This window comes from Chelonoidis abingdonii, chromosome 3 (assembly GCF_003597395.2).
Source record: "Chelonoidis abingdonii isolate Lonesome George chromosome 3, CheloAbing_2.0, whole genome shotgun sequence".
NCBI classification, from domain to species: Eukaryota; Metazoa; Chordata; order Testudines; family Testudinidae; genus Chelonoidis; species Chelonoidis abingdonii.
The window spans coordinates 121,662,762-121,687,982 of record NC_133771.1 but is presented as its reverse complement, the minus strand read 5'-3'; the positions used below and the strand labels follow the sequence as shown (position 1 = coordinate 121,687,982).

General features: G+C 40.5%; 1 protein-coding gene across 1 annotated transcript in view; it reads right to left on the bottom strand.

Annotated features, from left to right (window-relative positions):
- Positions 1-12,848: 12,848 nt before the first annotated feature.
- The window catches only part of OPRM1 (opioid receptor mu 1), a 36,191-nt gene continuing 23,818 nt past the window's right edge, over positions 12,849-25,221 (bottom strand). The window contains exons 2-4 of the mRNA XM_032770825.2: positions 23,428-23,780; positions 18,411-18,931; positions 12,849-13,632 (exon numbers count right to left, since the gene is read on the bottom strand). Of these exons, the coding sequence (XP_032626716.1) occupies positions 13,594-13,632; positions 18,411-18,931; positions 23,428-23,780 (913 nt within the window). The 3' untranslated portion in view covers positions 12,849-13,593. The remainder of the gene's footprint in view (positions 13,633-18,410; positions 18,932-23,427; positions 23,781-25,221) is intronic.

Sequence of the window (25,221 nt, the reverse complement as noted above, 5' to 3'; positions counted from 1 at the left end):
CCTGATCTTCCCCCTCTGCAGAATCCTCAGCCACAGTTGAAACTGAAATCAGGTCATCTGAATCCACGATTAAGGATGGGCGACTGGTAGCCAAGCCCCCAAAAATTGCATGTAGCTCTGCATAGAACCTGCATGTTTTAGGAGCAACTCCAGAGATCCCAAAGCTCTTCTGTGGTCCATGCTGGAGCTCTTTTTCTATTCTCAGGAGACTGCATTTTTAAAGGTGCAGCGTGATTAACTGCTGCTCAGAGCCCCACGGTGGACAAACAGGAAACTGATTCAAACCTCCACGGGTCTTTTCCTGTTTACCTGGCCAGTGCATAGGAGTTTTGAGTGCTGTCCAGAGTGGTCAGTGGTGATCTGTGGGATAGCTCCTGGAGCCCATTAACTTCGATTTCCGTCCACACTGCACTAAATTCGAATTAGTAAATTCGATTTTAGGGTTACTCCTGTGGTTTAGTAGGAGTACTAAAATCGATTTAAATAGCCCTTTAATTCGAATTAGAGGGCTGCGTCATGTGGATGGGTGCTCCATAAATTCGAATTAAAGCCGTTTAATTCGAATTTAAGGCCTCGTGTAGACATGGCCTAAAAGATATAATATAGCTCAAACAGACCATACAGGCTTGTGAGGGTCTATGGCTTGGATTATCATAAAAACATAGGGCTGCAAGCAACCTTGAGATATCATCAAGTCCAACTCCCTGAGTTGAGGCAAGACCAAGTAAACCTAGGCCATCCCAACAGGTATTTGTCCAACCTGTTGTTAAAAACATTCAATGGTGGGGATTCCACAACCTCCCCTGGAAGCCTGTTCCGGAGCTTATTTACTCTTTTAATTAGAATGCTTCTTCTAATATGTAACCTATCTCAGCATGTGTGTATGGTTGCAGTTGAGTGTGTCCCTAGCTGTATGTCTTCTGGTTAAGTGCAGTCTGAAGCCTGATGACGGGCTTGACAGGCTGCATAGCAGTACAGTGTAAAGGGAACCCAGGCTGGTGCATCAGGTGGGCTCAGTGGTACCCCAGTTCCAAGTGGCACCCTGGGGGAAACCCATCACAACAATGTTTCTTAGCCTATATATTGGGGTCCAGCAAGTGTTTCACTCTTACAAACTTTTTTCATTCTAAAAAATATAAAGCCCGAAACTATCAAACACACTATCACTGTCAATTTTTCCTAAGGTGAGACTCTTTCATCTATCAACCAAAAGGGGGGAAAAAAGAATGCATACTTAGTCCAAGCAGATGAAAAGTGTCACACCATAAATAAAAATAACACACAGAGAGAGAGAGAGACAGGGAGGAGGAGGAGGCAGCTTAGGAGAGAGAAATTTATCACCAGTTTTTCAATTAAAGGAGGAGACATTTTATTTAAGTATAGTCCCACAAATCTTAGGTAACCAGACTTATTGCTATGTAATAAGCAATAGTTTTTCTTTTAAAAGGCAGAAAAAGGATCAATTTCACAAAATTAATTAATTTAATCCTGAACTGTGAAGGCTGTCTAATGACTCTCAGCAGTACATTAATGTAAGCAACTCATCAGTATGTTACCTGCATCCACTCAGCGGCTGTCTCTTCTAGTTCCCAAATACAGGGCCTAATCTCCGGACCTAGCCTAAGCTGTAGGAGCTCATGCTTTTAGCTTTTGAGGTTCCCTCATTTATTCCTGATGTCAACTAAGATGTCGGTGGTCTCACTAGCATTGGCTGAGTGAGGGGCCTGACTTTAACAGAATACTCATTTAAAAAAAAAAAAGAAAGAAAAAAAAGAATGAGCTACTTCCTGCAGAGAGGGGACAAATTGTGACTGTCTTAAAAAAATTCAGAATTGACTTCAGGAAAAGCCAGATGTGTGATTAGATGGGACTGATTCTAGATGTGGTCAGTTTTGTCATCCAGACAAGATACAAAATGGAAGGTAAAAGGATGTTAAGTCGGACTGCTCTTCATAGTATGTTATAAAACACAAAATGGCTGTCAAAAGGTCACTGCCTACATCTGACTGCAGAATGTCTCTCTTGTTTCGCAGTTCATTCCAATATGCTCACAAGTTTCTTTGGAGTAAATGTCCAATAAATAATCATTGTTTATAATCAAGTTGCAGATGAAAAGTGCTATAGCAGTGCTAATTATTAACAGAACACGCTGTGATGTTACACTAGGGTGACCAGATGTCCCAATTTGATATTGGGGCTTTTTCTTATATAGGCTCCCGTTAGCCGCTCCCCCATTCCGATTTGTCACACTTGCTGTCTGGTCACCCTATGTTACACCCCATATTCTTCATGGAAATATGGTTATGATATGGATATGACATAACTGAAATGTACTTTGTGCAAGATGGCACATGTAAGGTATCATTGGAAAGGTTATGATTTACTGAAAGTGTTTATCTAATTTGTATGCATTTATCATTTTTGTATCTGAAGCCTGGAATATTGACCCTGTCTCTGTATTTCAAATGTGCTATGTAGGATGAGGCCAAACAATGTTGGGGACTTATTGAAGAAATGCACACTAGCATAATGATCATCCCTGGAACTGTGTTCAATAGAAACCTCTCACAGATAGCTCTGCACAATGGGAACTGTTTGACCCAGATCACAGCAAAAAAGCTTTCCAGCAAGTGTCGGGAAGACATACAAGAGGGACAATGAGAACATGAGGGGTCCTCACTCTCCCTACAACAACACACCTAAAAACACCCAAGGAACAAAGACTGAACTGTGGGAAGTGATGGTCCCAAGCTAAGATCTTTAGCCTGTGTATAAAACCTGGAAAGCCAAGGCAACTTGTGCCTTAAGAATCTACCAGCTTTTTATCACTCCAGGTGAGAGATTGTTAATTTATATCCTACCTATCTAGTGTGTTAAACTCAGTTTGCAGGTTTTGTTTATTTACTAAGGTAATCTGCTTTGTTCTATTTGCTATCCCTTTAGCTATTCAAAATCTACCTTTTGTAGTTAATAAACTTATTTTGTTTATTATTAAACCCAGTTTATTTAATTTCTAATGAGGAGGAGGAAGAAGCCATGCACATCTCTCTTCACATTGAGGAAGAGGGCAGATTTTTATGAGCTTGCACTGTGCAGATTTTTCTGTAGTGCAAGCCAGTATTATTTTGGGTTTGTCTCCCAAGGGGTGTGCATGTAAGTGCTAGGGGAGTTCTCTCACACAGAGCTGACTTCAGTCTGTGGCTGCAGCTGGGTAGGGCCCTACCTGTATGTGTGTGCTGCAAGAGGCCAGAGTGCCTAATTCAGCAAAACAGAGCAGGAACCCAGGCCGGTGAAGCAGGAGAGGCTCAGTGAAATCCCAGTACATGAGGTGGCATCCCAGAAGGGGGGTCCAACCCATCACACACATACACACACAATATCCCCTGATGCACAGAAATCTGAAACCTCTGGTTCAACAGGCACCAGAATAATCCATTAACCTTTGCATGAATGGTGAAGGGCAGGAACATTATGAAATTTAAATGCAAAGGTCCAACCATTAACAACCAGTTAATGGAAACCTCAGAGAATTAGCACGTTCAGGCAATTTATTTTTAATCACTGCTCTTTACTCAAATCCCATGATATTTTCCCTTTAGCGTGACCCTCTCAGCCTGAGTCCTGATTAAGAATAAACTACTTGGTTAGAAATTCACAGAGCCATGAGCACGGGTGTGTACCCGGCGTGGTTCACCCCAGTCACTGATACCTGTCCATTTTGTGGCATGAAGGAGACTGTGGCGCATGTCTATCTGGAATGTACCACATTGAAGCCCATTTTTCAGCTCCTCCAGAACCTCTTGTTGAGGTTCTAGCTGCACTTTTCCCCACACCTCTTCATATACACACACCCTGTCTGTGGCTCCATGAAGTCGTGAGACTTCCTCGTCAACCACCTCCTGGCGCTGGCCAAAGTTGCCATCTACAATACTGGGAGAAGGATCCTGGAGGGGAGGTGCTCTGTGATTGTCGGGCCTATTCTGTTCCTTCCTTGTCTCACGCAGCTGGGCGGAGGTCCTCTGGGCAGTGTCCGCTGACTCCCTACACAGCTTTGAGAAGTGGATGCTATCTGGGGTGCTCTGCTCAGTATCCCCCTCTGGAGCCCTGCTTTTGAACTTATGACCCCCCACTCATGACCTGTTGTTCCTTAGTTGTCCCTAGTATTAAGTTGAATCCTGGGTCTAGTGGATCCTCCCCTATGGTTTGGGGAGCGGCCTTTAGAGGCGGGCAGGCTTGTGCCTGCCTGCCTCCTGGAATTCAATAAGGCAAGCAGGAGAAGGCTGGGCTTGAGTTAAACTGTGTGGACAGCAGCAAAATCTGGATGTTTCTAGTTTCACCTCTCCTTTTCCCCTGCCCCCAGATCCTGACAGTTTCTAAAATAGCTCCTAACGTGTTCCTTCAGTTGAGTGCTTCACAACATCATAGAGAACTCTGGTTTCTGAGAAACCATTCTCTGAGCTCCAGGTTTATGAAACCTACAGTGCTCACCATAGTCTCTATGCTATCTCTGCTTTCATCATTATGCAAGAAGAGCTGAAAGGAGACTGACACGTTTGAGGGTTCCCAGTATTTTGTTGACATTATCTTCCGCTGTTATATTTTCCTCTCACTGGAGTCACAGCAGTCCCCATCCAAAGGTCTATAAGTTTCCTCCCATGCCACAGTCTTGTGGTTCTTCCAGAAGTCTGACATCTACAGAAGTGTTTGTGTTTTTCTTTTTGTACCTTTCTCAAGCTTCTTTTGATTGTTTTATTTTCCAACCACCAGTAATTTTGATAGACAGCAATCGATGAGCTATAAATATCAATAATAAGGAAAGATAAGTGTTAAAATTAAATGGTAGTCTTTTAAAGCACCAACCCCAATTTTAATATTAAAAGAAAAGTGCTGTGTTTTCAGCGGTATGGGTGAATTTCCTTTATCTTCACCATACAATATGTGGCCTTACTTTCCCAGATTGGGTGTATTCCTAGATTAACAAAGCAAGAAAGGCAGAATGCATGGATGAAATCTGAAAAATATATTCCAAGTCATATGGATAGCACATGGATTTTGCTTAGAATATGAAGGGATTCCTTCAAATACTGCTGATACTTCATGGAAAATCATCTGGAAAAGTGAGTCTGCCCTTTTATCTTATTTCACATTTTCTGTACTTTTCTGTGCTTCTTTTACTTTTTTCCAAGGACACTGACATAAAAGCAGGAGGGTTATTTCTGAAAAATCCTTGTGCTCTGCTGAGCTTCACCTAAACCTCTCCCTTCCCTGAAGTTAAACTCTTCTGTTTGTAGTATCATATTCATGTCCATAGGAATATAATAAGTACTGTGATCATTCCTTTATAATTCTGAGCTGTACAGTGATTCTGACTGGCAACCAGTTGTGATGTTAGAGAGGACTGTCAACTGATTGGGAATGAACAGCAGCAGATGAACACTTAAATACACTTCTTCATACAAATGTTCTTAAATAAAGAGCCAAGAGAAAATACATAGAAACAATTATATCTGAACAAGATACTGCATTAAAATAACATTAAAGTTGTAAAAACAGGCTCAAAGGTTAGGAAGTGCTAGAATGAAGAGGGAGATAAAATTCAAGTGGTAAATTGCAATAAATTTACTTCACTCATCTTTGCCCATGACTCCAGAGCCCTGGGCTTATTCTAACTATTCAAAACCCTGAGCTGCTTCAAACAGCTACCATTTAAAAAAAAAAAAATCAACAGTCAGAGAAATGCTTTTGCCTCCCACCAAAAATTTCCAAGATACTCACATGAGGTTTGAAATTGGGGCAATGGAATTACTCTATATGTTGGGGTATCCACTCCCTCCTACAAGCCTGAAGAGATGAAAAAGGCCGATTAATTTTATAGGCTGCATCTGGAAGTCATGAGGCCTAATAGCTGATGAAGCCCAGCTGCAGGAGGAGCTGGGATAAACTTATAAAAAGAGAAAGTTGTGGGTAAGAGACAGCTGGTCTGGGCTTGGGGTTGCCAGCTTTCTAATGGCACAAAACAATACTCCCACCCCTTCTCTGAGGCCCCATCCCCCACTCAATCCATTCTCCCCTCCCTTTCACCTGGCTGAGGCAGGGGACTGGAGTGTGGGAGGGGGTATGGGCTCTGGACTGGGGGGTGTGGGTTCTGGGGTGTGGCCAGAAATGAGGGGTTTGAGGTTCAGGAGGGTGCTGTGGGCTGAGATCAAGGGGTTTGGAGAGTGATCAGGACTGGGGCAGGGGTGCAGACTTCACGTGGCACGTACCTCAAGCAGCTTCTAGAAGCAGCATCATGTCCCTGCTCTGGCTGCTAAGTGGAGGCACAGCCAGGTGTGTCTGTGGTATGCTGCCCTGTCCACAGGTACAACCCATCCCCAGCTCCCATTGGTCATGATTCCTGGCCAATGGGAGCTGCAGAGCCAACACTTGGGCTGGGGGCAGTGTGTGGAGCCCCCAAGTGCCCTTACATGCAGGAGTCAGAGTGGGGGCATGCTGCTGCTTCTAGAACCTGCGTGGAGCCATGGCAGGTAGGGAGCCTGCTTTAGCCTCGCTGTGCCACTGACTGGACTTTTTAACGGCCCAGTCATCAGTGCTGACTGGAGCCACCAGGGTCCCTTTTCGACCAGGCATTCTGGTCAAAAACTGGACATCTGGCAACCCTAAAGAGGACTCTGGGTTGGGGCAGAGGATTGTGGTGCGAGAGGGGTTTTGAGGTTCAGGGTCATGGTAGTGCTTACTGCAGCTCCCAGGAAGTGGCCACCAGGTCTCTGCAGCCCCTGGCATGTGGGCAGCCAAGGAGACTCATGCCCACAGGTGCCGCCCCCACATCTCCCATTGGTCATGGTTCCCAGCTAATGGGACCTGCTGAGCCGGCACTCAGGGTGGGGGCAGGGTGTGGAGCCTCTCTGGCCCCCCATGTGCCATGGGGTTTCAAGGACCTGGCAGCTGCTTTTGGGAGCCACACAGAGCTAGGGCAGGCAGGGAGCCTGCCTTCACTCTGGGCCCCCGCTGCATAGCTGACCAGCTTTTAATGGCCCAGTCAGCAGTACTGATTGGAGTCACCAGGGTACTTTTTTGACTGGGCATTCCGGTCAAAAACTGGACACCTGGTAACCCTAGTTGGGCTACGGAACCGTGGCTGGCTGGCTGGGATAAGCTGAGAGCTTCTGCTGGCTGAACAGAGCCGGAAATACTGGCTGAAAGAGAGAGGCTGGAAGTTATGTTGGCAAACGAGGGAGAAGAAGCAAGGGATGAGGAATGGCTTCAGAGCAGGAAGAAGCGGGGGAGGAAATAGAAATATCTGTATCTGAAAAACCGGGAGCAGGCAGGGAATGAAAAAAAAAGCAAGGAACAGGATCAACATTTTAATCAACAAATCATTAGCGGAAGATACAAGAACAGGAGATGTTAATCCCTTGAAAACAGCAGAATGGGTCAGATGAAGTATTGCAGGTCTATTAAGAGCTAAAAGAATGCAGCTTGGAGGCTTATTAGTGGAATGCACACACAAGAAACAGGCTGAGAAAACTCTTAAAGCTACAATTTTAGGGAAAAGTCAGAGTAATTTGCCAGCCACTTAAATTTATGACAGAAGCAAGAGTGGTAACATAGGGATCCACTAGGTATGACTGAGGACTAAATTAAAAGAGTATAAGTGAGGACCAAGTGCTTCTTGTTAAGTGATCTATTAGCAAAAGAGGGGAGAACACACAACATCTACAACTCTCTGAATAACATTCAAAGGTGCAGTGCTGCCTGATAGGGTTAATATAGGATATTTGCTCTTCTGAGTTAAGACACGTAGCATGGCCCCTTTGAGATGTTATAAATGTTAAAGATTTGGGCATGTGGTGGCTCTCTGTAAGGAGAAAACAAGGTGTGGGAAATGTGGAGAAGAACACTTATATGAGAACTGTATAAGAAACAACTAAAATGCAGCTGTGGTGGGGATAAGCACAGTGTGGCATACAAAAGGTGCATGGTAGCGGAACGAGCTAGAGAGATACATAAAACTATCCATAAAATAGCCTATGCAAAAGCTACCAAAAATATTCAAAGCATAATGTGGAGAAAGAGGAAAATGCTAATGAGGGAAAAGAGCTACTGGTAAAATAATATGCAGTTCAGGGCAGGAAAGATAACATAAGGAGAATAGATGAAGATATATGGCTTGTAGGTAATGAGAAATTTATGGCATTTATGATAGAAGTGATTAATTGTACTCTACAGACAGGGAAGAAGACTGAAAGAATAAAAATTATAACAAAAGCCACAGGAAAGTATTTGCATATAGCCAATCTCGTGATAGGCTGCATGCATGCAAATTTAAATGAAAGTAAAAATGTAGTTTAAGCAATGTGGTTTTAATGGTGGGTTTTTTGTTTTTGCTGGAATGCACATAGTTTAATAACACATGGACAGGAATTAAAGAAAACAGTTTTCTAAAACAGGAAAGCAAACCTGATGTGATATGAGCACAAGAAACCTAGGTAGAGAGAAAGTTACATTTGTTTAAACTGGCAGCATACGATATCCTCAGATGTGACCAAGAAATAACAGGAGGAGGGGTGTGTGTGTATATATATATAAAGGAAGGTATTCACATGGATATACAGAATACAAATTTTGAGTTCAATACTGTTGAGGTTCCTCTGCAGAATAATAGCACCTTAATACGTATCTAGGATGTTTACAATCCATGTAAAAAAACTAGACAATCTAGAACTGGAAGAGTTAGTTGAAGGTGTCAAAGGCCCATATATTATTTGTGGAGACCTTAATAGCTATAATGATTTATGGGGAAGCAAAAAAACTGATTATAATGGCAAATGCCTGGAACAGTTCATTGATGTACACAATCTGGTACAGCTCAACATTGGAGCACCTTCTAGGTTTAATTCAGTGGCTGGAACATTTTCATGTTTTAGAGCTAGGAATTGCAACAAGTGATGTAACAATTAAATGTAGCTGGGAAATCTATAAAGAAGATGGAATGAGAAGGCCTCTGCAGGAGTTCCTACCTGGAACCTTAGAAATTAAAACTGGGGACTCTTAAAGAGTAAGTGTAATTGTATAAGTAAAAATCTAGAGGAATTTCAATGATAATATAAATGGAGTTGTAGCAGCAGCCAACCTATAGGTAAGACATCAAATTGCCATAAAGATTCCAAGGTTTCAGAGTTATAGAAATAAGTTAACAGAATGAATGGAATATGAAGTAAAATCAAATTTACACCTCTCTATCATAAATGATAAAGTTGAAAGCTCTACCTAGGGTGGGGAGGGCCAAGGCTCTGAGGTGGGACCAAGCATTCCTTCTCTCAGGTGCTTGGCTAGTGGGTTTCTTTTCACATGCTTAGGGTCTAACTGATTACCATATGTGGGGACAGGAAGGAATTTCCCCCCAGGTCAGATTGGCAGTGACCTTGGGGTTTTTTGGGCTTCCTCTGCAAAGTGCAGATGCGAGTCATTTGCCAGGATTATCTGCATATATCTCACTTAATCATTTCCCTGTCTTTGTGGGGGCCAGACGCAATGGTGCTCCCCAGGCCCTTCTGTTCTCTGCCAGGGGCACATAATAGTTTAGTCTTCTGAGAGCTTAATACTTTGGTCCAATTTTTGGTTGTTGAGTTTAGTGTGAGTGGTGGTGGACTGTCACGTATAGGAGATCAGACTAGATGATCTAGTGGTCCCTTCTGGTCCTAAACCGACTTTAAGTATAAACACAGAATTTGACTCCCGGTCAGATGTTGAACCCTGCATGTTTGGATACAAAGTTCATGCTTACATCTGCAATTCCAAGTGCAGATGCCATGTGGGTTGTTTGTTAAGAACCCTCTGAATGGACAGAAGTATAGTACTACTGTCATTTATAGTAGCTGGGTACTATAGATGACCAAAAGTCTTTTAGAACTCTTTTGAGTTGGGGGAGGGGAATGTATGGAGTCAGCTTATGTAACTAGCAAATAATCGGGTATTACTTACATTATTTGGAATTTGTTATACTTTGTGTAAAAATAATTTTCCTAACTTGTATCTTGCCTGACTGACCGGGATCATATTCTGACTTAACACTATAGTCTGTGTAAGACTCTTAATTTCAGCATGGTTGCATGCGGTGCAAGTCCAGGCAGAGTTTGGACCATATGTTTTGTTTTTATAATAAAACATAAGACATTTCCATTGTTGTACAAAGAACACTGATTCTCTTCGAAGGCAGCTGGATAGTTAAGGACTTGATCCTTCAAGGTGAGTCTAAGAAGGGGCACTTCTGAAAATCAGGGCACTTACTTACATTCCCAAATATTCATTTTGGAGCCAACTTTAAGCACTCATTTTTACTTTTCTCAACTGAATTGTGTTGAGGACATGTGACAGAATACTAGTGTGCCAGAAGTGTGACACTTGTATCCAAAAAGGCCTATCCATATACAAATATCAAGGAACTTGATTACACCATGTTTGATCCCTAACGAGGTAGTTAAATAGTTCCAGTTTTGTAGTATAGACTGGATCTTAACCTTGTTTCATAACTAAGCTAAAAGCTTGGACATTGAGACAAGTCTTTAGACATTTTTGCTGAATGGATGCCATTTGGAATACAGGTTTCAGAGTAGCAGCCATTTGAGGAGAGACAATGAATTAATGGACACAAATCTGATATCAGGAATCATAACACTCAAAAACCAGTAGGAGAACACTTTAACCTGTCTGGTCATTCAATGGCAGACCTGTAGGTGGCAATTTTGCAACAGAAAAGCTTCAAAAACAGACTCCAATGAGAAACTGCTGAGCTGGAATTGATATACAAACTAGATACAATCAATTTAGGCTTGAATAGGGACTGGGAATGGCTGAGCCATTACAAACATTGAATCTATCTCCCCTTGTAAGTATTCTCACTCTTCTTATCAAACTGTCTGTACTGGGCAATCTTGATTATCACTTCAAAAGTTTTTTTATAATAAATTAATTGGCCTCTCAGAGTTGGTAAGACAACTCCCACCTTTTCATGTTCTCTGTATGTGTATATATATCTCCTCAATATATGTTCCATTCTATGCATCCGAAGAATTGGGCTGTAGCCCACGAAAGCTTATGCTCAAATAAATTTGTTAGTCTCTAAGGTGCCACAAGTACTCCTGTTCTTATTTGGCATACAGTACATTGTGCATGAATGAAAAGCACAACTATTTTTTATTAATGCATTACAACTAAAAGTCATACTAAATTGTGACTTATTTTAAATTATTGCTAAAAATGAAGGAAAAGCATTTTTCTAATGCTTTGCTACAATGTCTGCTAATAGGTATTCACACTGAATAATGACGAATGTACTTAAGTTAATTACTGAATTGTAGGAAGCCACATTTTTTAAATATTTCACTATCCACGAAGAGTGAAATTACTGTACTTGTGAACATTATTCCATTCCCAGACCAAAAGAAATTGGGGTTTTAAATAATTAAGCACTTTGAGTGGAAAACTAATGAGTGCAGGAAGCCATGGCTTCTGTTTTTAATTAATATATTGCTCTTCTGGCTTATCACTAAGGGCTTTAAGAAGTTGTTGCTCTTTATATTTCACTTCGAGTTTCTTAAACTCCATTAAATGGACTATTGCAGAATAGTGACATTGTTACTGTTGGTCAGTAACCAAGCAGTCTTAAGATTATTCAGTTTTCCTTCCTGGTACAGATAACGTGTGAGATGCTTCTACTTTTTGCTGTTAGCCAAGGAATAATACAATATACTAGCAAAGTGTGCATCATATTCCCCTCTAGAAGCTCACCCATCACTGCAACCAGATCAAAGGCTTACTCCTGGAAATCTGTGTTGTAATGATGACCCATGTGAGAGTTTCATAGTTTTGTGTCACTGCAAGAGGTGGCTTCCCTGGATTAAATCCTGTGGCAGCATGAGACAGCTTTCAATAGAAAGAGGAAAAAATGGGTTCCATTTTATGTATTCTACTGTCGCAGATGCATAGGGTCAGATACTCAGCTGAGAGAAATTGATGTAGCTTCATTGACTTTTGTAGTGCTACCCTGATTTATACCAGATGGGTGGTTGGCTGTCAATCTGTATTACACTATTCATGACAGAAACAAACATGTTCACACTAAAATATTAGAATTTTAGATGCACTTTAATTACGAGAGAGAGAGAGAGAAGGTTTTATTTTACAATGCACGTAAATTCATGTAAGTACTTTTTGTCTCATGGATAACTTCACCATTTAATTATATACAGCAAATACCAAACAGTGGCTACAAAATACCGTATTACCACAAATTATCTACATGAATAGTTGTTTTTGATACCAGAGAGCAGGTTACATGGCAATTGCTTCTGTACAGCCTTTCTTTTGTACATTTTAAAGTGCTTTAGCAGCCAAGAGAAAATGGAAATACAGACTCCAATTTTATTACATTGGTTAGAAAAGCATAAATGTTACAGGTTTGGTTTTAAAAAATTAATTTACTTGCAAAATGTAACTTTACTGTTTTTCTTTTTAAAAAGGCCTAAAGTGTGTTCTGTATTTGCTAAAGCTCTTCACAGATTTAATAATAATGATTTACATTTTATATAGCTCCTTTCATCCTGAAGGATCCCAGAGTGCTATACAAAAAATGAGTACTTGGATGAGTCTGAGATGTTGCTGATTGCACAGTTGAAAGAGTTCAAAGAGAATGTATACACACACTGTGCTAGCTTTGAAAGGATTAACAATGTACATATAGTCACAATGGAATTTACAGAAAAAGCTGCGGTCCCTTTATTGTTCCATTTTACAAGCAACAACAACCCAGAGGACCTTCAAACCTTCCCAACAGTTATTCCCACTTTCTCCTTTGTTCAGGAAGAAGTATGTATTATTTTTATTATGAAAATATTTTTGTATGTTAAAAGTGGAAGAGGAAGTTAAGGTTTGGGTTTTTGAAGTGAGCATTGAAAAAAGTGAGTAGTTTTCCATTAAAATGCTAAAAGGGTCATACTTTTTTGAGAAAGTTATCTGTGTCACACGGGTAGCTTTGATCTTCTTTGTTACTGTAGCTAACTTAGTGATGATTTTTCTTATAAAAAAACATATGTATTGTAACTGATGCAATAAACCACCATTATAAAGCACATTTCTAGCTGAAACTGTTCCAAAATATCCCTAGGTGTGTTGTATGCAATTCTGCTTCCATTTATTAGAAAATCACCTCCATTAAGCAGCCTATGTTTGCTCATCCCTTGAGTTTTTGCTTCCAACCTAATGCTACTGTAACCATTCAGAGCAAAACTTGGGCCATCTGACCTCAGTAATGTCCAGTAGCCCCCTTTTAGATAAATGTGTATATTCTGGATGAATATGTATATTTTTGTACACTGGAGCATAGTAAACCTCCATTTCATCTGACTCTGCCTGCTATTAGGTTTCATGTTCCTGTAACGTGCAATGCAGAGTTGCCATAGTGGCAAATCACTTTGATGGATCTTAAAGCAAGCACTTTCCTTTAGGGGGGAAAAAGTGTGTCCTACACATTCCCCACAAACACACCTTGGCACTGGTGTTGTGATTGCTTTGAGGGCTATGCAGCAGGAGACACTCTCATGGCAGTGGTGTGGCTTCAGCTTCCAGAAGTTCCAACTGAAAGGAAAGAAATTGTAAATACCATGAGTACTTCATTGATATCCCCTCCCAGGAGTTTCTTGTAAATGTTTATTTGGGTGAATTTACTCAGCATTTGCTCCTACTATCTCACTGTGCAAAGCTGAAGGCAAGAATTTCCTTTCAGTTTACATCATGAAGGTAAAGGAAACTACCACAAAAATAGTGGTTTTAACTTCCTGAGAAGATCTTTAAAGAGAAATATGCACATTCCTAGTTGACCTGACTCTGATTTCAACAGAAGTGTAGTTCTTCCACTTAAAACCTCTTGCTGGTTCTCAGTAACATAAGGTGGCAACAGTTGTGTTCATTAATTTTTTTACCCACATATTTGAATGGGTGGGTAAAAAATATGTGGGTAAAAAATTTGATTTTACCCACATATTCAGCTGGTCTGAATCAAATAGTGAGTTATGTTGATCTACACCAGCTGAGGATCCAGCCCAATATGTTTACAACAGGGGAATTAAAACAGAGAAACGTCTACTCCATGTCATACTCTATGTTACCATGTTTAAACTAGAATACATTATGTGTCAAGCACATAATGATGGCAGTTTTCTTTCTATACTGAGAATCCTATGTGAATTTCATTAGTACAGAACAACTTTGGTCCTTTCAATGCACTTTTTGCAGTCTTTGCTGAAAAATTAGTGTTCTCTGAGATACATGAGCATCTTCTTTTAAGATTTTTGCTTCCTATTGTGCCAAATACAATCAGTTATCACTCTGCTAAGTTAAGAGTTTTAACTTTTTTAAAGTTCCTCTGTAATAGTCCAAAAGTTCAGTTTGAGATGAAAAGATGGGAACTAAACCCTCGCCCACAAAGCCCCCAATAGCATATACATATAGTAGAAAGATGCAGTTTTCATGTGATCAGTGCTGCACCTGCACAGAAGTGCACTACCAACAATTTCAACAGCAAAACCTGCCAGTTTTTCTCTCCTTGAAAGCCATTGATCATTTCTATGCTCTGACAATGGGCTGTATTTTTCAGTGTTGTAGCAAGCTGAAATCAAGGCAAAACACCTTGCAAGTGAAGTGTTTGTTGCTCAAAAAGTAGAGCTCCTGATTAGATTTAGACCGCTTGGTAAAGCGGTTTGAAACAGGAAAGGAGAAGCTCTCCCTGCACCAGTCACAGAGGAGGAGGTGCTTCAGGGCAGCCCTGCTCACCCAAACAAAATACAGGAGAGGAACCTCTTACTTTTCTTTCAGCAAGGAGGTGTTTTCTTTAACTCCTGGTTTAAAATAAGATATGATCTGAAGTCAAATCCAAGTTGAAGTTCAGGTTTAGCAGTGTCAAAATTTCACAAGCTTTATTTCAGTTCTGTTTGCAACTCTGTGGTGGAAATTCCACTAGCAACTACTTAGTTAGAAATGGATTATAATCCTCAAATCTGAATATCCCTATGCTTTGGGTAAATGTGCATCCAAAAATGAATGTTGTGGCTTACGCCCATCTCTAAATTTTACAGATCAGATAAAGCTTTCCATTTTTCATACACTAATGAACATGTATGTTTCCTGATCATTTAGTTCATTTCATACTTTTAAAAAATAGTTTCAGCAAGTGCATGTATTTTTATAAGATAATCAGTTAGTTCCAGTCCATCTAGTGTCATTTATTCTTGATTTTCTTCATGAGTAGCAAGCCAAACAGATTGAAGAATCACATATATTAGAGAAAAAGTAATGGGCTCATTTCTAGAGCCACTCCATGTACAACAGCTATTGAGCTACAGAATAGGGGCCAGTTCTAAAGATCTGTTGAATTTAGCAATAAATACACACAAAATGACACTTTTCTGCCAACAAGATTATTTAGGAGTATTCCGTTAGAAAAAAAACACTGTTTTATAGTAACTGAAGTATGCTATTATTTATAGTGTGGCTATGCCCATTCTTTAATAATATAATAATATCAGGCTCAGTTCTCCCTTAAGATATGCAAAGCACAATTTGATCCACAGCATACTTATGAGATGGCGCAAAATAATTTAATGGGAAAAAAGATGGTGGCTACTCTACCTTGCTAACACTGGGCATAATGCAAGGGTGGCATGCTCAGCTCCTGGGAGATGAAGCAACTTGTGCCACTCTTCGGTGATTTTCCCAGGATGACTGAAGGGATGGAGCTGATGGGTTCTGAAGTGTGTAATTGTTTAAACCTCCTTGGCTAAGGGAAGCTTGGCACACTTTGATTTTGTTTGTCTGTGGGGCTGTATGTAAAAGTATAAATGCACTTACAGTGATGTGCAAGTGAGGAAGGAATAAAAAGTGAAGAAGAAATGGAGGGATCCTGAGGAAATCCCTTTCCCAAAATAAAACTGCTCAATGTTAAAGTACTTTGGACTCTTCTCTGAGTGACCCAACATAGGTTTGGAGTATAAAGGAAAGGCCAGACACCCAGCTGGTGTAAATGGCATACTGGCTTTTTGTTGAATTTGATGGGACTATTCTGGTTAATATTAGCTAAGAATCTGGTCCAAAGATTTTAAAACCAGTTCTTACCCCAGTCAGGTGAACACTATCTGCAAGATTCTGTTTCCTAGGTTAAAATCTACTTGAATATTTTTCTGCACCAAGGATGCTAATGATCCTATTGTTATTGAAAAAGACCTTTTCATTATTCTTTTTTGCCAGCTGCTTATTATCTTAACAAAGATCAACTGTTAATGAATTGTGTTGATTGCTGAATTCTGAAAAGTCCAATTCATTCTGATGGATTCATTTCTAGCTAATTGATTAAGTCATCACCACAGTATCTGAGCACCTACTTCAATGAACGCAAGTGAGATCCTGCCATCTTTTCAGAACAATTCAACCAATTGTCACTTTCTGACACACAATTCTTTTGTCAAATTCCCAAGAAGCTCTAGTGTCAAGCACTTTGGGCTTAATCTTGCTGGGGTTCTGAGTGCCTTCAGTTCTCAGTTAGTGAGAGCGAAGAGCATTCAGTCAGCACTTTGTTAGGGCCCTGTCTGTTCCACTGAAAATGATATGAATTGTGTTGAGCAGTCTAAGGGCTGGTCTACACTGGGGGCGGGGGGTCGTCAATCTAAGATACGCAACTTCAGCTACGCTATTTGCGTAGCTGAAGTCGAAGTATCTTAGTTCGACTTACCTGGCCGTCCTCACGGTGGCGAGTCGACTGCCGCGGCTCCCCCATCGACGCTGCTTACTCCTCCTGCCGAGGTGAAGTACAGGTGCAGATTCACAGATCGATTTATCGCATCTAGATGAGATGCAACAAATTGATCCTCGATAGATCCATTACTACCCGCCGATCCGGAGGGTAGTATAAACGTACCCTAAGGAATTAGTATTCATACCAAAGGCCCTCTAAAGTCTTGTCTACACTAGAAAGGTTTGTTGGTATAGCTATAGTGATAGTGTTCTGTCAAACCTCTTAGTGTACTGTAGAAGCAGCGGATACTGGAAACAGAGTGCTGCTGATTAAGGGCCAGTCTACACAAAGACTCAAGTTTGCAGCAAGTTGGGGAGTGAATCTTTCCTGCACTAGCGGGTTTTGTGGCCTTTTTCTATTGTATGTGAATTATAAAGAAGACTCCGAAGATCTTGAGGTTTATTTTTCTGCTTCATTTTTTTGATCACAGGAACGTTTAATGTTTTTCTTTCCCTGTTTAGCTTGTTGTTTCCCTGGGAAGACTCAGTTGTGGAATAGAAGCTGTCAGACCTAATTAAAAGGGCATGGGTGTTGAATCACTAACAGAAGAACTTCTCATCCAGCAGTTTGACAATTGAATTAAATAGATGTCAATAAAAAAAACCCAGAAAAACAAACCCCAGCCTTTTAAACTGCTTGAATAAAACTCTCTTCCCCTCTCAGTAAATCAGGTTTGATTTCCTTGGTATATGTGATGCCATAAACCTACTAGTTCTTTAAGGCCAGACTTCACACACAAGTTGTACTGCTTTAATTAAACCAGTATAGCTGAAGTGGCACAGACACGTCCCCCCCCCAACAAATGTGGACACGGTGATACTGTCATAAACTTGGCTTGCATTGTAATAACTTATTCTTCTATGGGAAGGTGTTACAAAGCTTCTTTATACTGGCAGAACTGTGTCCACACTGGGGGTTGCACTAGTATAACTATATTGGCTAAAAATATCACATCTCCAACCAACATAGTTGTACCGGTACAAAAACTGTGTGATGACTGGGCCCAGGCTTGCATAGACTTCCAGGAAAAACAGAGCCTTTCAGAACTTCTTCATACACCATAAAGAAGCAAAAGGATTGCACAAATATATTTTCTGCCTTTGAAAGTTACCTTTAAAATGGGAGGAGGATAGGGATATCTATTTGGCTTACCACCATGCACTAGCGGTGTGAATAGAAAAGTCTATGATCCTTCATCAGTCAGTCACAGAATGTTCATAAGTTGCAAACATTCTGTAAGTAAGACCATTCAGTTTCTTTCTCTGGTGTACTCTGTATGTGTGTGCATATGCGTTCACAGCCATGCACAGCCACACACAACCCACACACACACCCTAGACCTGATCATGCAAGGTACTTTTGAGAACCCCTTACTTCCAAACTTCATTGGGTATTGTGAGAGCTTAGCTTCTCACTGGATTGGGTTGTATGTACGTGCACACCAGCTGTAAAGATAAACTAAGCTACCTTTTGATAGCTATAATTCAGTAAAGACTGTAACTTCGGAACACATGTCATCTCCAGGAGGGAGGCCTGAATCCAGAGATGACATCTCCACTGCTAGTCATACCTGATGGTTAGTCTTATCCACAGTATTGGCAGTGGAGGCATGATCACGAGTGTTTTGTCGGATGCGGGTGGAGTTTTGTTGCTCAATAGTGGAGGAAGTGGGAATGCAGAATTCTCTGAAACATCTTTTGAAGTTTTCATCTAGAAATGCATAAAGGACTGGATTAAGGCAGCTATTTGTGTATCCTAAAGCGATACAGAAGTGCCAGGAGACTGTTTGGAACGTAGTTTCTGGAATATTGATCAAGGCTTTAATGATGACATAAATGTGGATGGGAGTCCAGCAGACAATGAACACCGCCACCACTACAAGGACCATCCTTGTGATTCTCCTCAGGTTCCTATCCTTCTCTTTGGAGCCAGACAGCATTCGGACACTCTTCAGGCGTAAAATCATCAAGCCATAGCACACGGTAATGATCAGGACTGGCATGATGAAGGCAAAGATGAATACACAGATTTTCAGTAGGTTCTCCCAGTACCAAGCTGGGTGAGAGAACGTAAGTGTGCAGTCAATGGAACCTAAAGTAAAACAAAATTACAGAGAAGAGTGAACAGGTCAGTGTTTAACTTGCTTTGCTTCAGTCTCTTCCTCCCACTATCTCCCTGCCCCGCAACACTGTATAGCACTTTGATGCAATTTTATAAAATGAGTAACTGAAACAAAACAGCTTTGAATGGATGATGCATGTGTGTTTACAGCCATGCAGGTACCTTACCCCAGGCCTGTACATCTTCTGAAGAATGCAGTGTTATTGCTAGAGATTTGTGATGTTTTTGTTAGAAAGCCAAAAAAAAGGATTCTTGCTTTGTTTTTGTTTGTCAAAAAGTTCACTTAGGGTTTGCAAACAAACTTGGGCCAATTTTCAGTTTCAACATGAAATCTGATGAAATAGGGCAGTTTAAACAGTGTTTTGTCTTGAGGGTTTGGGGGTTACAAGGATAATGAGGAAGAAGGATGATTTTCCAGCTGTAGAAAGCAGCATGAAAAAGACACAAAAGCAAGAATGGGAGGAGGAGACCAAAGGGAGCAACAAGATGAGTGGGTGAAGTGACAGGAGATGAGTTGCACGCAAGGGACCTCAAAAGTCAGGAGAAGTTTGAATTTTATGCAAAATGAGACAAGACGGCTTTGGAGGAATTTGGGGCTCAGTTCTGAAAGGTGCTGACCGGCGTGCTGTCCTGATCCAGCAAAACACACAGACACATGCTTACACACACTGAAATCAATTGGACCATTGTAACAGGGCAGGTTTGCAAACAGTTTTGGATGCCTCTTTATTGTCAACACTTCTGTTTTCATTTGTTTCCTCCACCAAGCCATCATCTAAATTCCTGTTCAGCACTTCCACCTACAGTGTCCTTCAATCCTCAGCCCTGTCTCCAGGGAGGAGGAGAAGACAAAGCAATCTCACCAGCCAGCAACCTGGCTTCCCCAGGGCCCTGCTAGCCCTCTCTCCTCCCTTCGCACTTCCTTCTTTTGGTTTTTAACTATCTTTTTAGCGCATGGGATAGTTAGCCTCATAGCTCATCAGCCCACGGTCTTCTGCCCCCCAGTCAGGCACTAAATACTTTCCCCAGAGAAGCCTTAAGGGTATGTCTATGCAGGGATAAAAAAAACTGTGACTGGCCCAAGTCAACTGACTTAGGCTCACAGCTGAAAAATTGCTGTGGAGACACTGGGCTCGGGCTGGAGCCTGAGCTCTGGGACCCTGCAGCCTGAGCCTGAGTATCTACACAGCAATTTTTCAGCCCAGAGCCGGAGCCCAAGTCAGTTGGCCCAGGCCAGTCACCAGTTTTTTTTATCCCTGTGTAAAAGTATGTCAAGTGAACAGAGTGCTGGGCCAGCTGCTAGCTCCCAGCAGTCTGTCACAGTCACCTACATGCTCACAATAAGCATGTGCTTAAGTCCATCCCTAGTTACTACAGCATTTAAATTTGTGCTTAAGAGGTGTGTTGAAACAGGGTCAGAGAGGTCAGCACCTTGAAGGTTTGAGGCCTTAAAGAAGTACATGGATGCCCGAGGGAGGGAAAGGAAGATTAATTTAGTTGCTGATTGTTAGAGTAGAGAGGCAAGAGCCCAGGAGATTGGAGAGGAGGGGGTTATACCAGTCTTATTAAACATGGATAATAATATACACATTCAAAAACATAACTCACTGGCTGAAATGATCAGTAAGATGTCATCAGTCAGATCAAATGTGATAAATATTTCCACTGAATGTTGGGAGTGAAGGTGATTTTGTGAGTTTATATGAAATCCAAAATGGTAGAACTCAAGCCTTCCCATAAATATTTTTGATAGTGTTTTCTTTGCAATTTAATGTATTTAACACACATGAAATTTATTGGCAAGGCAGCTCTTCTTCTGTTATCCATGTAAAGGCAGCAGTTGCAATGCAAGATTTTCCACACTGCCCTCACACCATAAAATGGGTCTCTCCACACCTGTGGATTTTCAGATTTCTCTCTCATTTGTGTTATTGCTACACATGGAGTTCTTAATCTGCATTTCTACATGCGTGTTTAAAATATTTTAACCATGCCGACTCATGTGTTTAACTCTAAATTGTGACAATAATGGTGGCTACGTTTGTTCCAATGTGATGTTCCTTTCTTTTGTTTGCACTGGATCTACTTCTGCATTTGCTAGAATTATTATGCAGATGAGTTTTCCGCATGGCACTGGTGTTGTTCTGGGTAATATTTCCTGTTAATGTGCTCGTTAAAAAGAAATTCTGAAGTGCTATTATGCTATTATATTCTGGCATACGAGGGAAATATAATGTTTTATATTATGGTGAATGTAAATCACTAGGTAGGAGCGCTTGGTTACAAAAATAGGTTCTGTAACAAAAAAGGAATATTTTTATAAAGGAAAAGTAGGCAAAGACTGGGTTGCACTGTAGGTGTTTTATATGTCATGGGAGAACTTTATTTACAGCATTTCTGTGCATCTAATATGTACGTATGTGTGTGCGCGAGCGCACGTGCATACATACAGCGAGAACAAAACTCTTTAGTGACCTAAGCCAAAGTTCTCAAATATTTAAAGATAGAAAGTGACATACAACCCCTTCCATATATAATATACACAAACAAATTGTGCAGCTATTACCATAACGCAAGTTAACATAACACCTTACAGTTTCCATATGAGGAAAGATTAATAAGACTGGGACTTTTCAGCTTGGAAAAGAGATGGCTAAGGGGAGATATGATTGAGGTCTATAAAATCATGACTCGTATAGAGAAAGTAGATAAAGAAGTGTTGTTTATATTTCTCATAACACAAGAACAAGGGGTCACCAAATGAAATTAATAGGCGGCAGGTTTAAAACAAATAAAAGGAGATATTTCTTCACACAACGCACAGTCAACCTCTGGAACTCATTGCCAGATGATGTTGTGAAGGCCAAGACCATAACAGGGTTCAAAAAAGAACTAGATAAATTCATGGAGGATAGGTCCATCAATGGCTATTAGCCAGGATGGGCAGGAATGGTGTCCCTAGCCTCTGTTTGCCAGAAGCTGGGAATGAGTGACAGGGGATGGATCATTTGATGATTACCTGTTCCGTTCATTCCCTCTGGGGCACCTGGCACTGGTAACTGTTGGAAGACAGGGTACTGGGCTAGATGGACCTTTGGTCTGACCCAGTATGGCCGTTCTTATGTTCTTACTGCATACAATCTGAAGATATGGTTTATCACTAAGATAACTCATGCTCTTGTATCTATAATCCTATTCTTTCTATCATCCTTCCTCTCCCCTCCCTTGTCATATTTTTACTTAGACTTAATCTGCTATATGGGACTCCTGAACCCCATGAGGAGTTCCAATAAAGTCAGTGCGGGCAAATCTGTTTGCTGGATTAGACTATAAACGCTTTTGTTTGTACTAGTGGTGCACTGTACACTTTTTGATAGTTAAGGTTTGATTCAGTGCATTAAGGATCTATCCTGCATCTTTGAAACCAGTGGGAACTTTGTTACTACCTTCAGTTGGCTCAGGATCAGATCCTAGGTCAATGAGAGTCTTTCCACTGATTTCCTTGGGCTTTGGATGAGGCTCTTAATAGGTCAATAATAATTTTTCATACATGAAAACTGAAAGCATATTTTAAGAAACAAAAGCCCTTGAAAGTATGTTCCTTACTTGTCAACTATAGTTTGTGGACATCTCATGACGTGACAGGCTTCATCTACATATGTGTTCATCTGCAGTACTTGGTGTATATTTTGTATAGATAGATTTTTGATTTTTTGATGGGGCAGAGTAGATGTGGAGGATAAGACTTTATACCATAGAATCAAGTATTGTCCTTATGGAACCCTACTGGCTCCAAAGGACTTGCTTGACTATAATGGAATGCCTCAACATTCATAGGTTACAGTGAATGCTAAAGCTGGCCAACATTTTTCTGAATTGGGACGAAATATCAAAAATTTGATATTCAAAAAATAAACAGGAAAAATGTAGAGAATTTTAAAGAATTTCTCCTGCTTCCCCCACCACACCATTTTTTGACCAACTATAGTGTTGGTTGAAAATACAATTTGAAATTCAAAAGATTTTGAATTTTGAAACTATTACCATTCCCCTCGCCTCCCCAATTCACAGTTCCCATCTTATTTCCTGCATCAGATTTAGCAAATACACTGCTGCTTACATATACCCTCTCTTTAGTCAGCCAAACCACAGATCTCATTTTGTTTTCCCCCGATATGACAATCATCATAGGTCTAGAATACCAAACTATACTTCATATAGAAAGCCTTTCTATAACATTACTGAATTTGTGGCAGGTATTATTTTAAACATGTTGAAGGGGCCTGATGCTGCTTTCATTTCCACTAATTTCATACCAATGATTTCTCCTGATTTATACAGGTGTGAGGTCAGAATTGAGGCCTAAACCTCTAAAATAAAGAGAGACAGTGCTTAGGTCTTAAGAAAGAGAGTGAGCATTTAAACATTCAGTTTAACTCAGTTCCTGTTATGAAAGTCAGACTCACCGTGCCTGTATTTTGTGGTTGCCATGAACATAACCGGCAGACCTATGGTTGAAGAAAGAATCCAGTTGCAGACATTGACAATTTTGGCATTTCTGGGAGTGCGAAAATCAAGAGCCTTGACTGGATGGCAAACAGCTATGTAGCGATCCACACTCATGGTGCAGAGTGTAAAGATACTTGTGAACATATTGTAGTAGTCTATGGAAATAACAATCTTACAAAGGATTGTACCAAATGGCCATGTTCCCATCAAGTAATTCACACTTTGGAATGGCAGAGTACTTGTTGCTAGGGCATCTGCCAGGGCAAGGTTGAAAATATAGATATTGGTGGCAGTCTTCATTTTGGTGTACCTAGAAAAATCAGCAAAGTGGGTGAATGAACACAGCTATCAGTATTAAATAAAATCAATACCCGTGACTTACCTGTAGGAAGCATCTGTGAAACAACAGTATTGGCTTTGAGATTTTCAGATTCAATTTATTTAATCAAGCAACTGTCTAATGCACAGGCTTCAAATGAAATATTTTTAAACACCTCCATGAATGTTTGTAAAACAAAACGAAGCATTGCTCTAATAAGTGACAGTACAATGTAGGAGAAAATTTGCAGAAGAACTATTATGGCTGAAGCACAATTGAGACAAAAACTGATTGAACAAATATCTTTTAGTATTCACTGGGCACCACACTAGATGAAAAAAACTGCTGTATCTACTAAGTATTGAAATTGCGGGACATAAAAATGGAGACCTAAATCATATATATTGTGGTGTTGCAATGGACTAGATTCTTAGTGAAGAAGTAAACAAAGAGAAATGTCCAATATGTCTAAAAATCCAATTTTATTTTAAGAGTTTTTTGGCCTGCTAGTAATTTTAGGAAAGTTATATTTAAAACTTACAATATTAAATAACAAAATTTACTATAATTACGTTACAACAGTGGAAAATGTAAGACAATGTCATATCCTGAGCTGGTATGTTGGTCTGAGTGACTTACATAATTAGGAAAAATTGAATGAGAAGAGAACTGCTGTTAATATAAGGACTAACTCTTTAGAAGCGTAGTTAGTTTTAAATCTACCAAGTATCTTTCAATCACAGCAGAACAGGCAGGGTTTTGGGGTATTTTTTTTTGTATTTTAATTTGAGTTAGGCCTGGTCTGCACCTCAAACTTAGGTTGACCTAGCTACATTGCTTAGGGCTGTGACAAATGTTGTGCCCTATATGACATAAGTAGGCTGACCTAATCCCGTAGACACAGCTAGGTCAATGGACAGAAGGATTCTTCCAGCTAGTTCCAGTCTTTCTAGTGGGTGGATTTACAGGGATGGTAAAACCCCTTCCTTTACTGTAGCAAGTTTCTATGCTATAACTCTCCAGCAGGATCGCTGCAGCGCTATAACTGTGCTCCTGTAATACTTGTTGTATAGCTGGACCCTTAACACTGCTCTGAGTGGTGCATTAACTTCCCCTTTGTTTCATTAACCTTTGTGAACGTCCTGTAGTTTACTATTCACTAAGCCACTTGATACCGCATGAGGTCATTGAGTCTAGAAGGTTTGCAGAGGTAAAATGAAACTCTCTCTCTCAAAGTAAGTTTCAGGCTATTCTGCTCTGGAATTCTGATTGCTTCCTAGGTTGCTAAGCCCATTGTTTGTCCAGTTCTCAGTAGGTCATATGATTTTTTTTTTAAATTAAACTCCTTTGTGGTCCCACAAAATAACATATAAAGTGCCTTACCAAACAGAAAATGTCTTTACATTTTAAGGACTGATTTGTAAAAGAAACA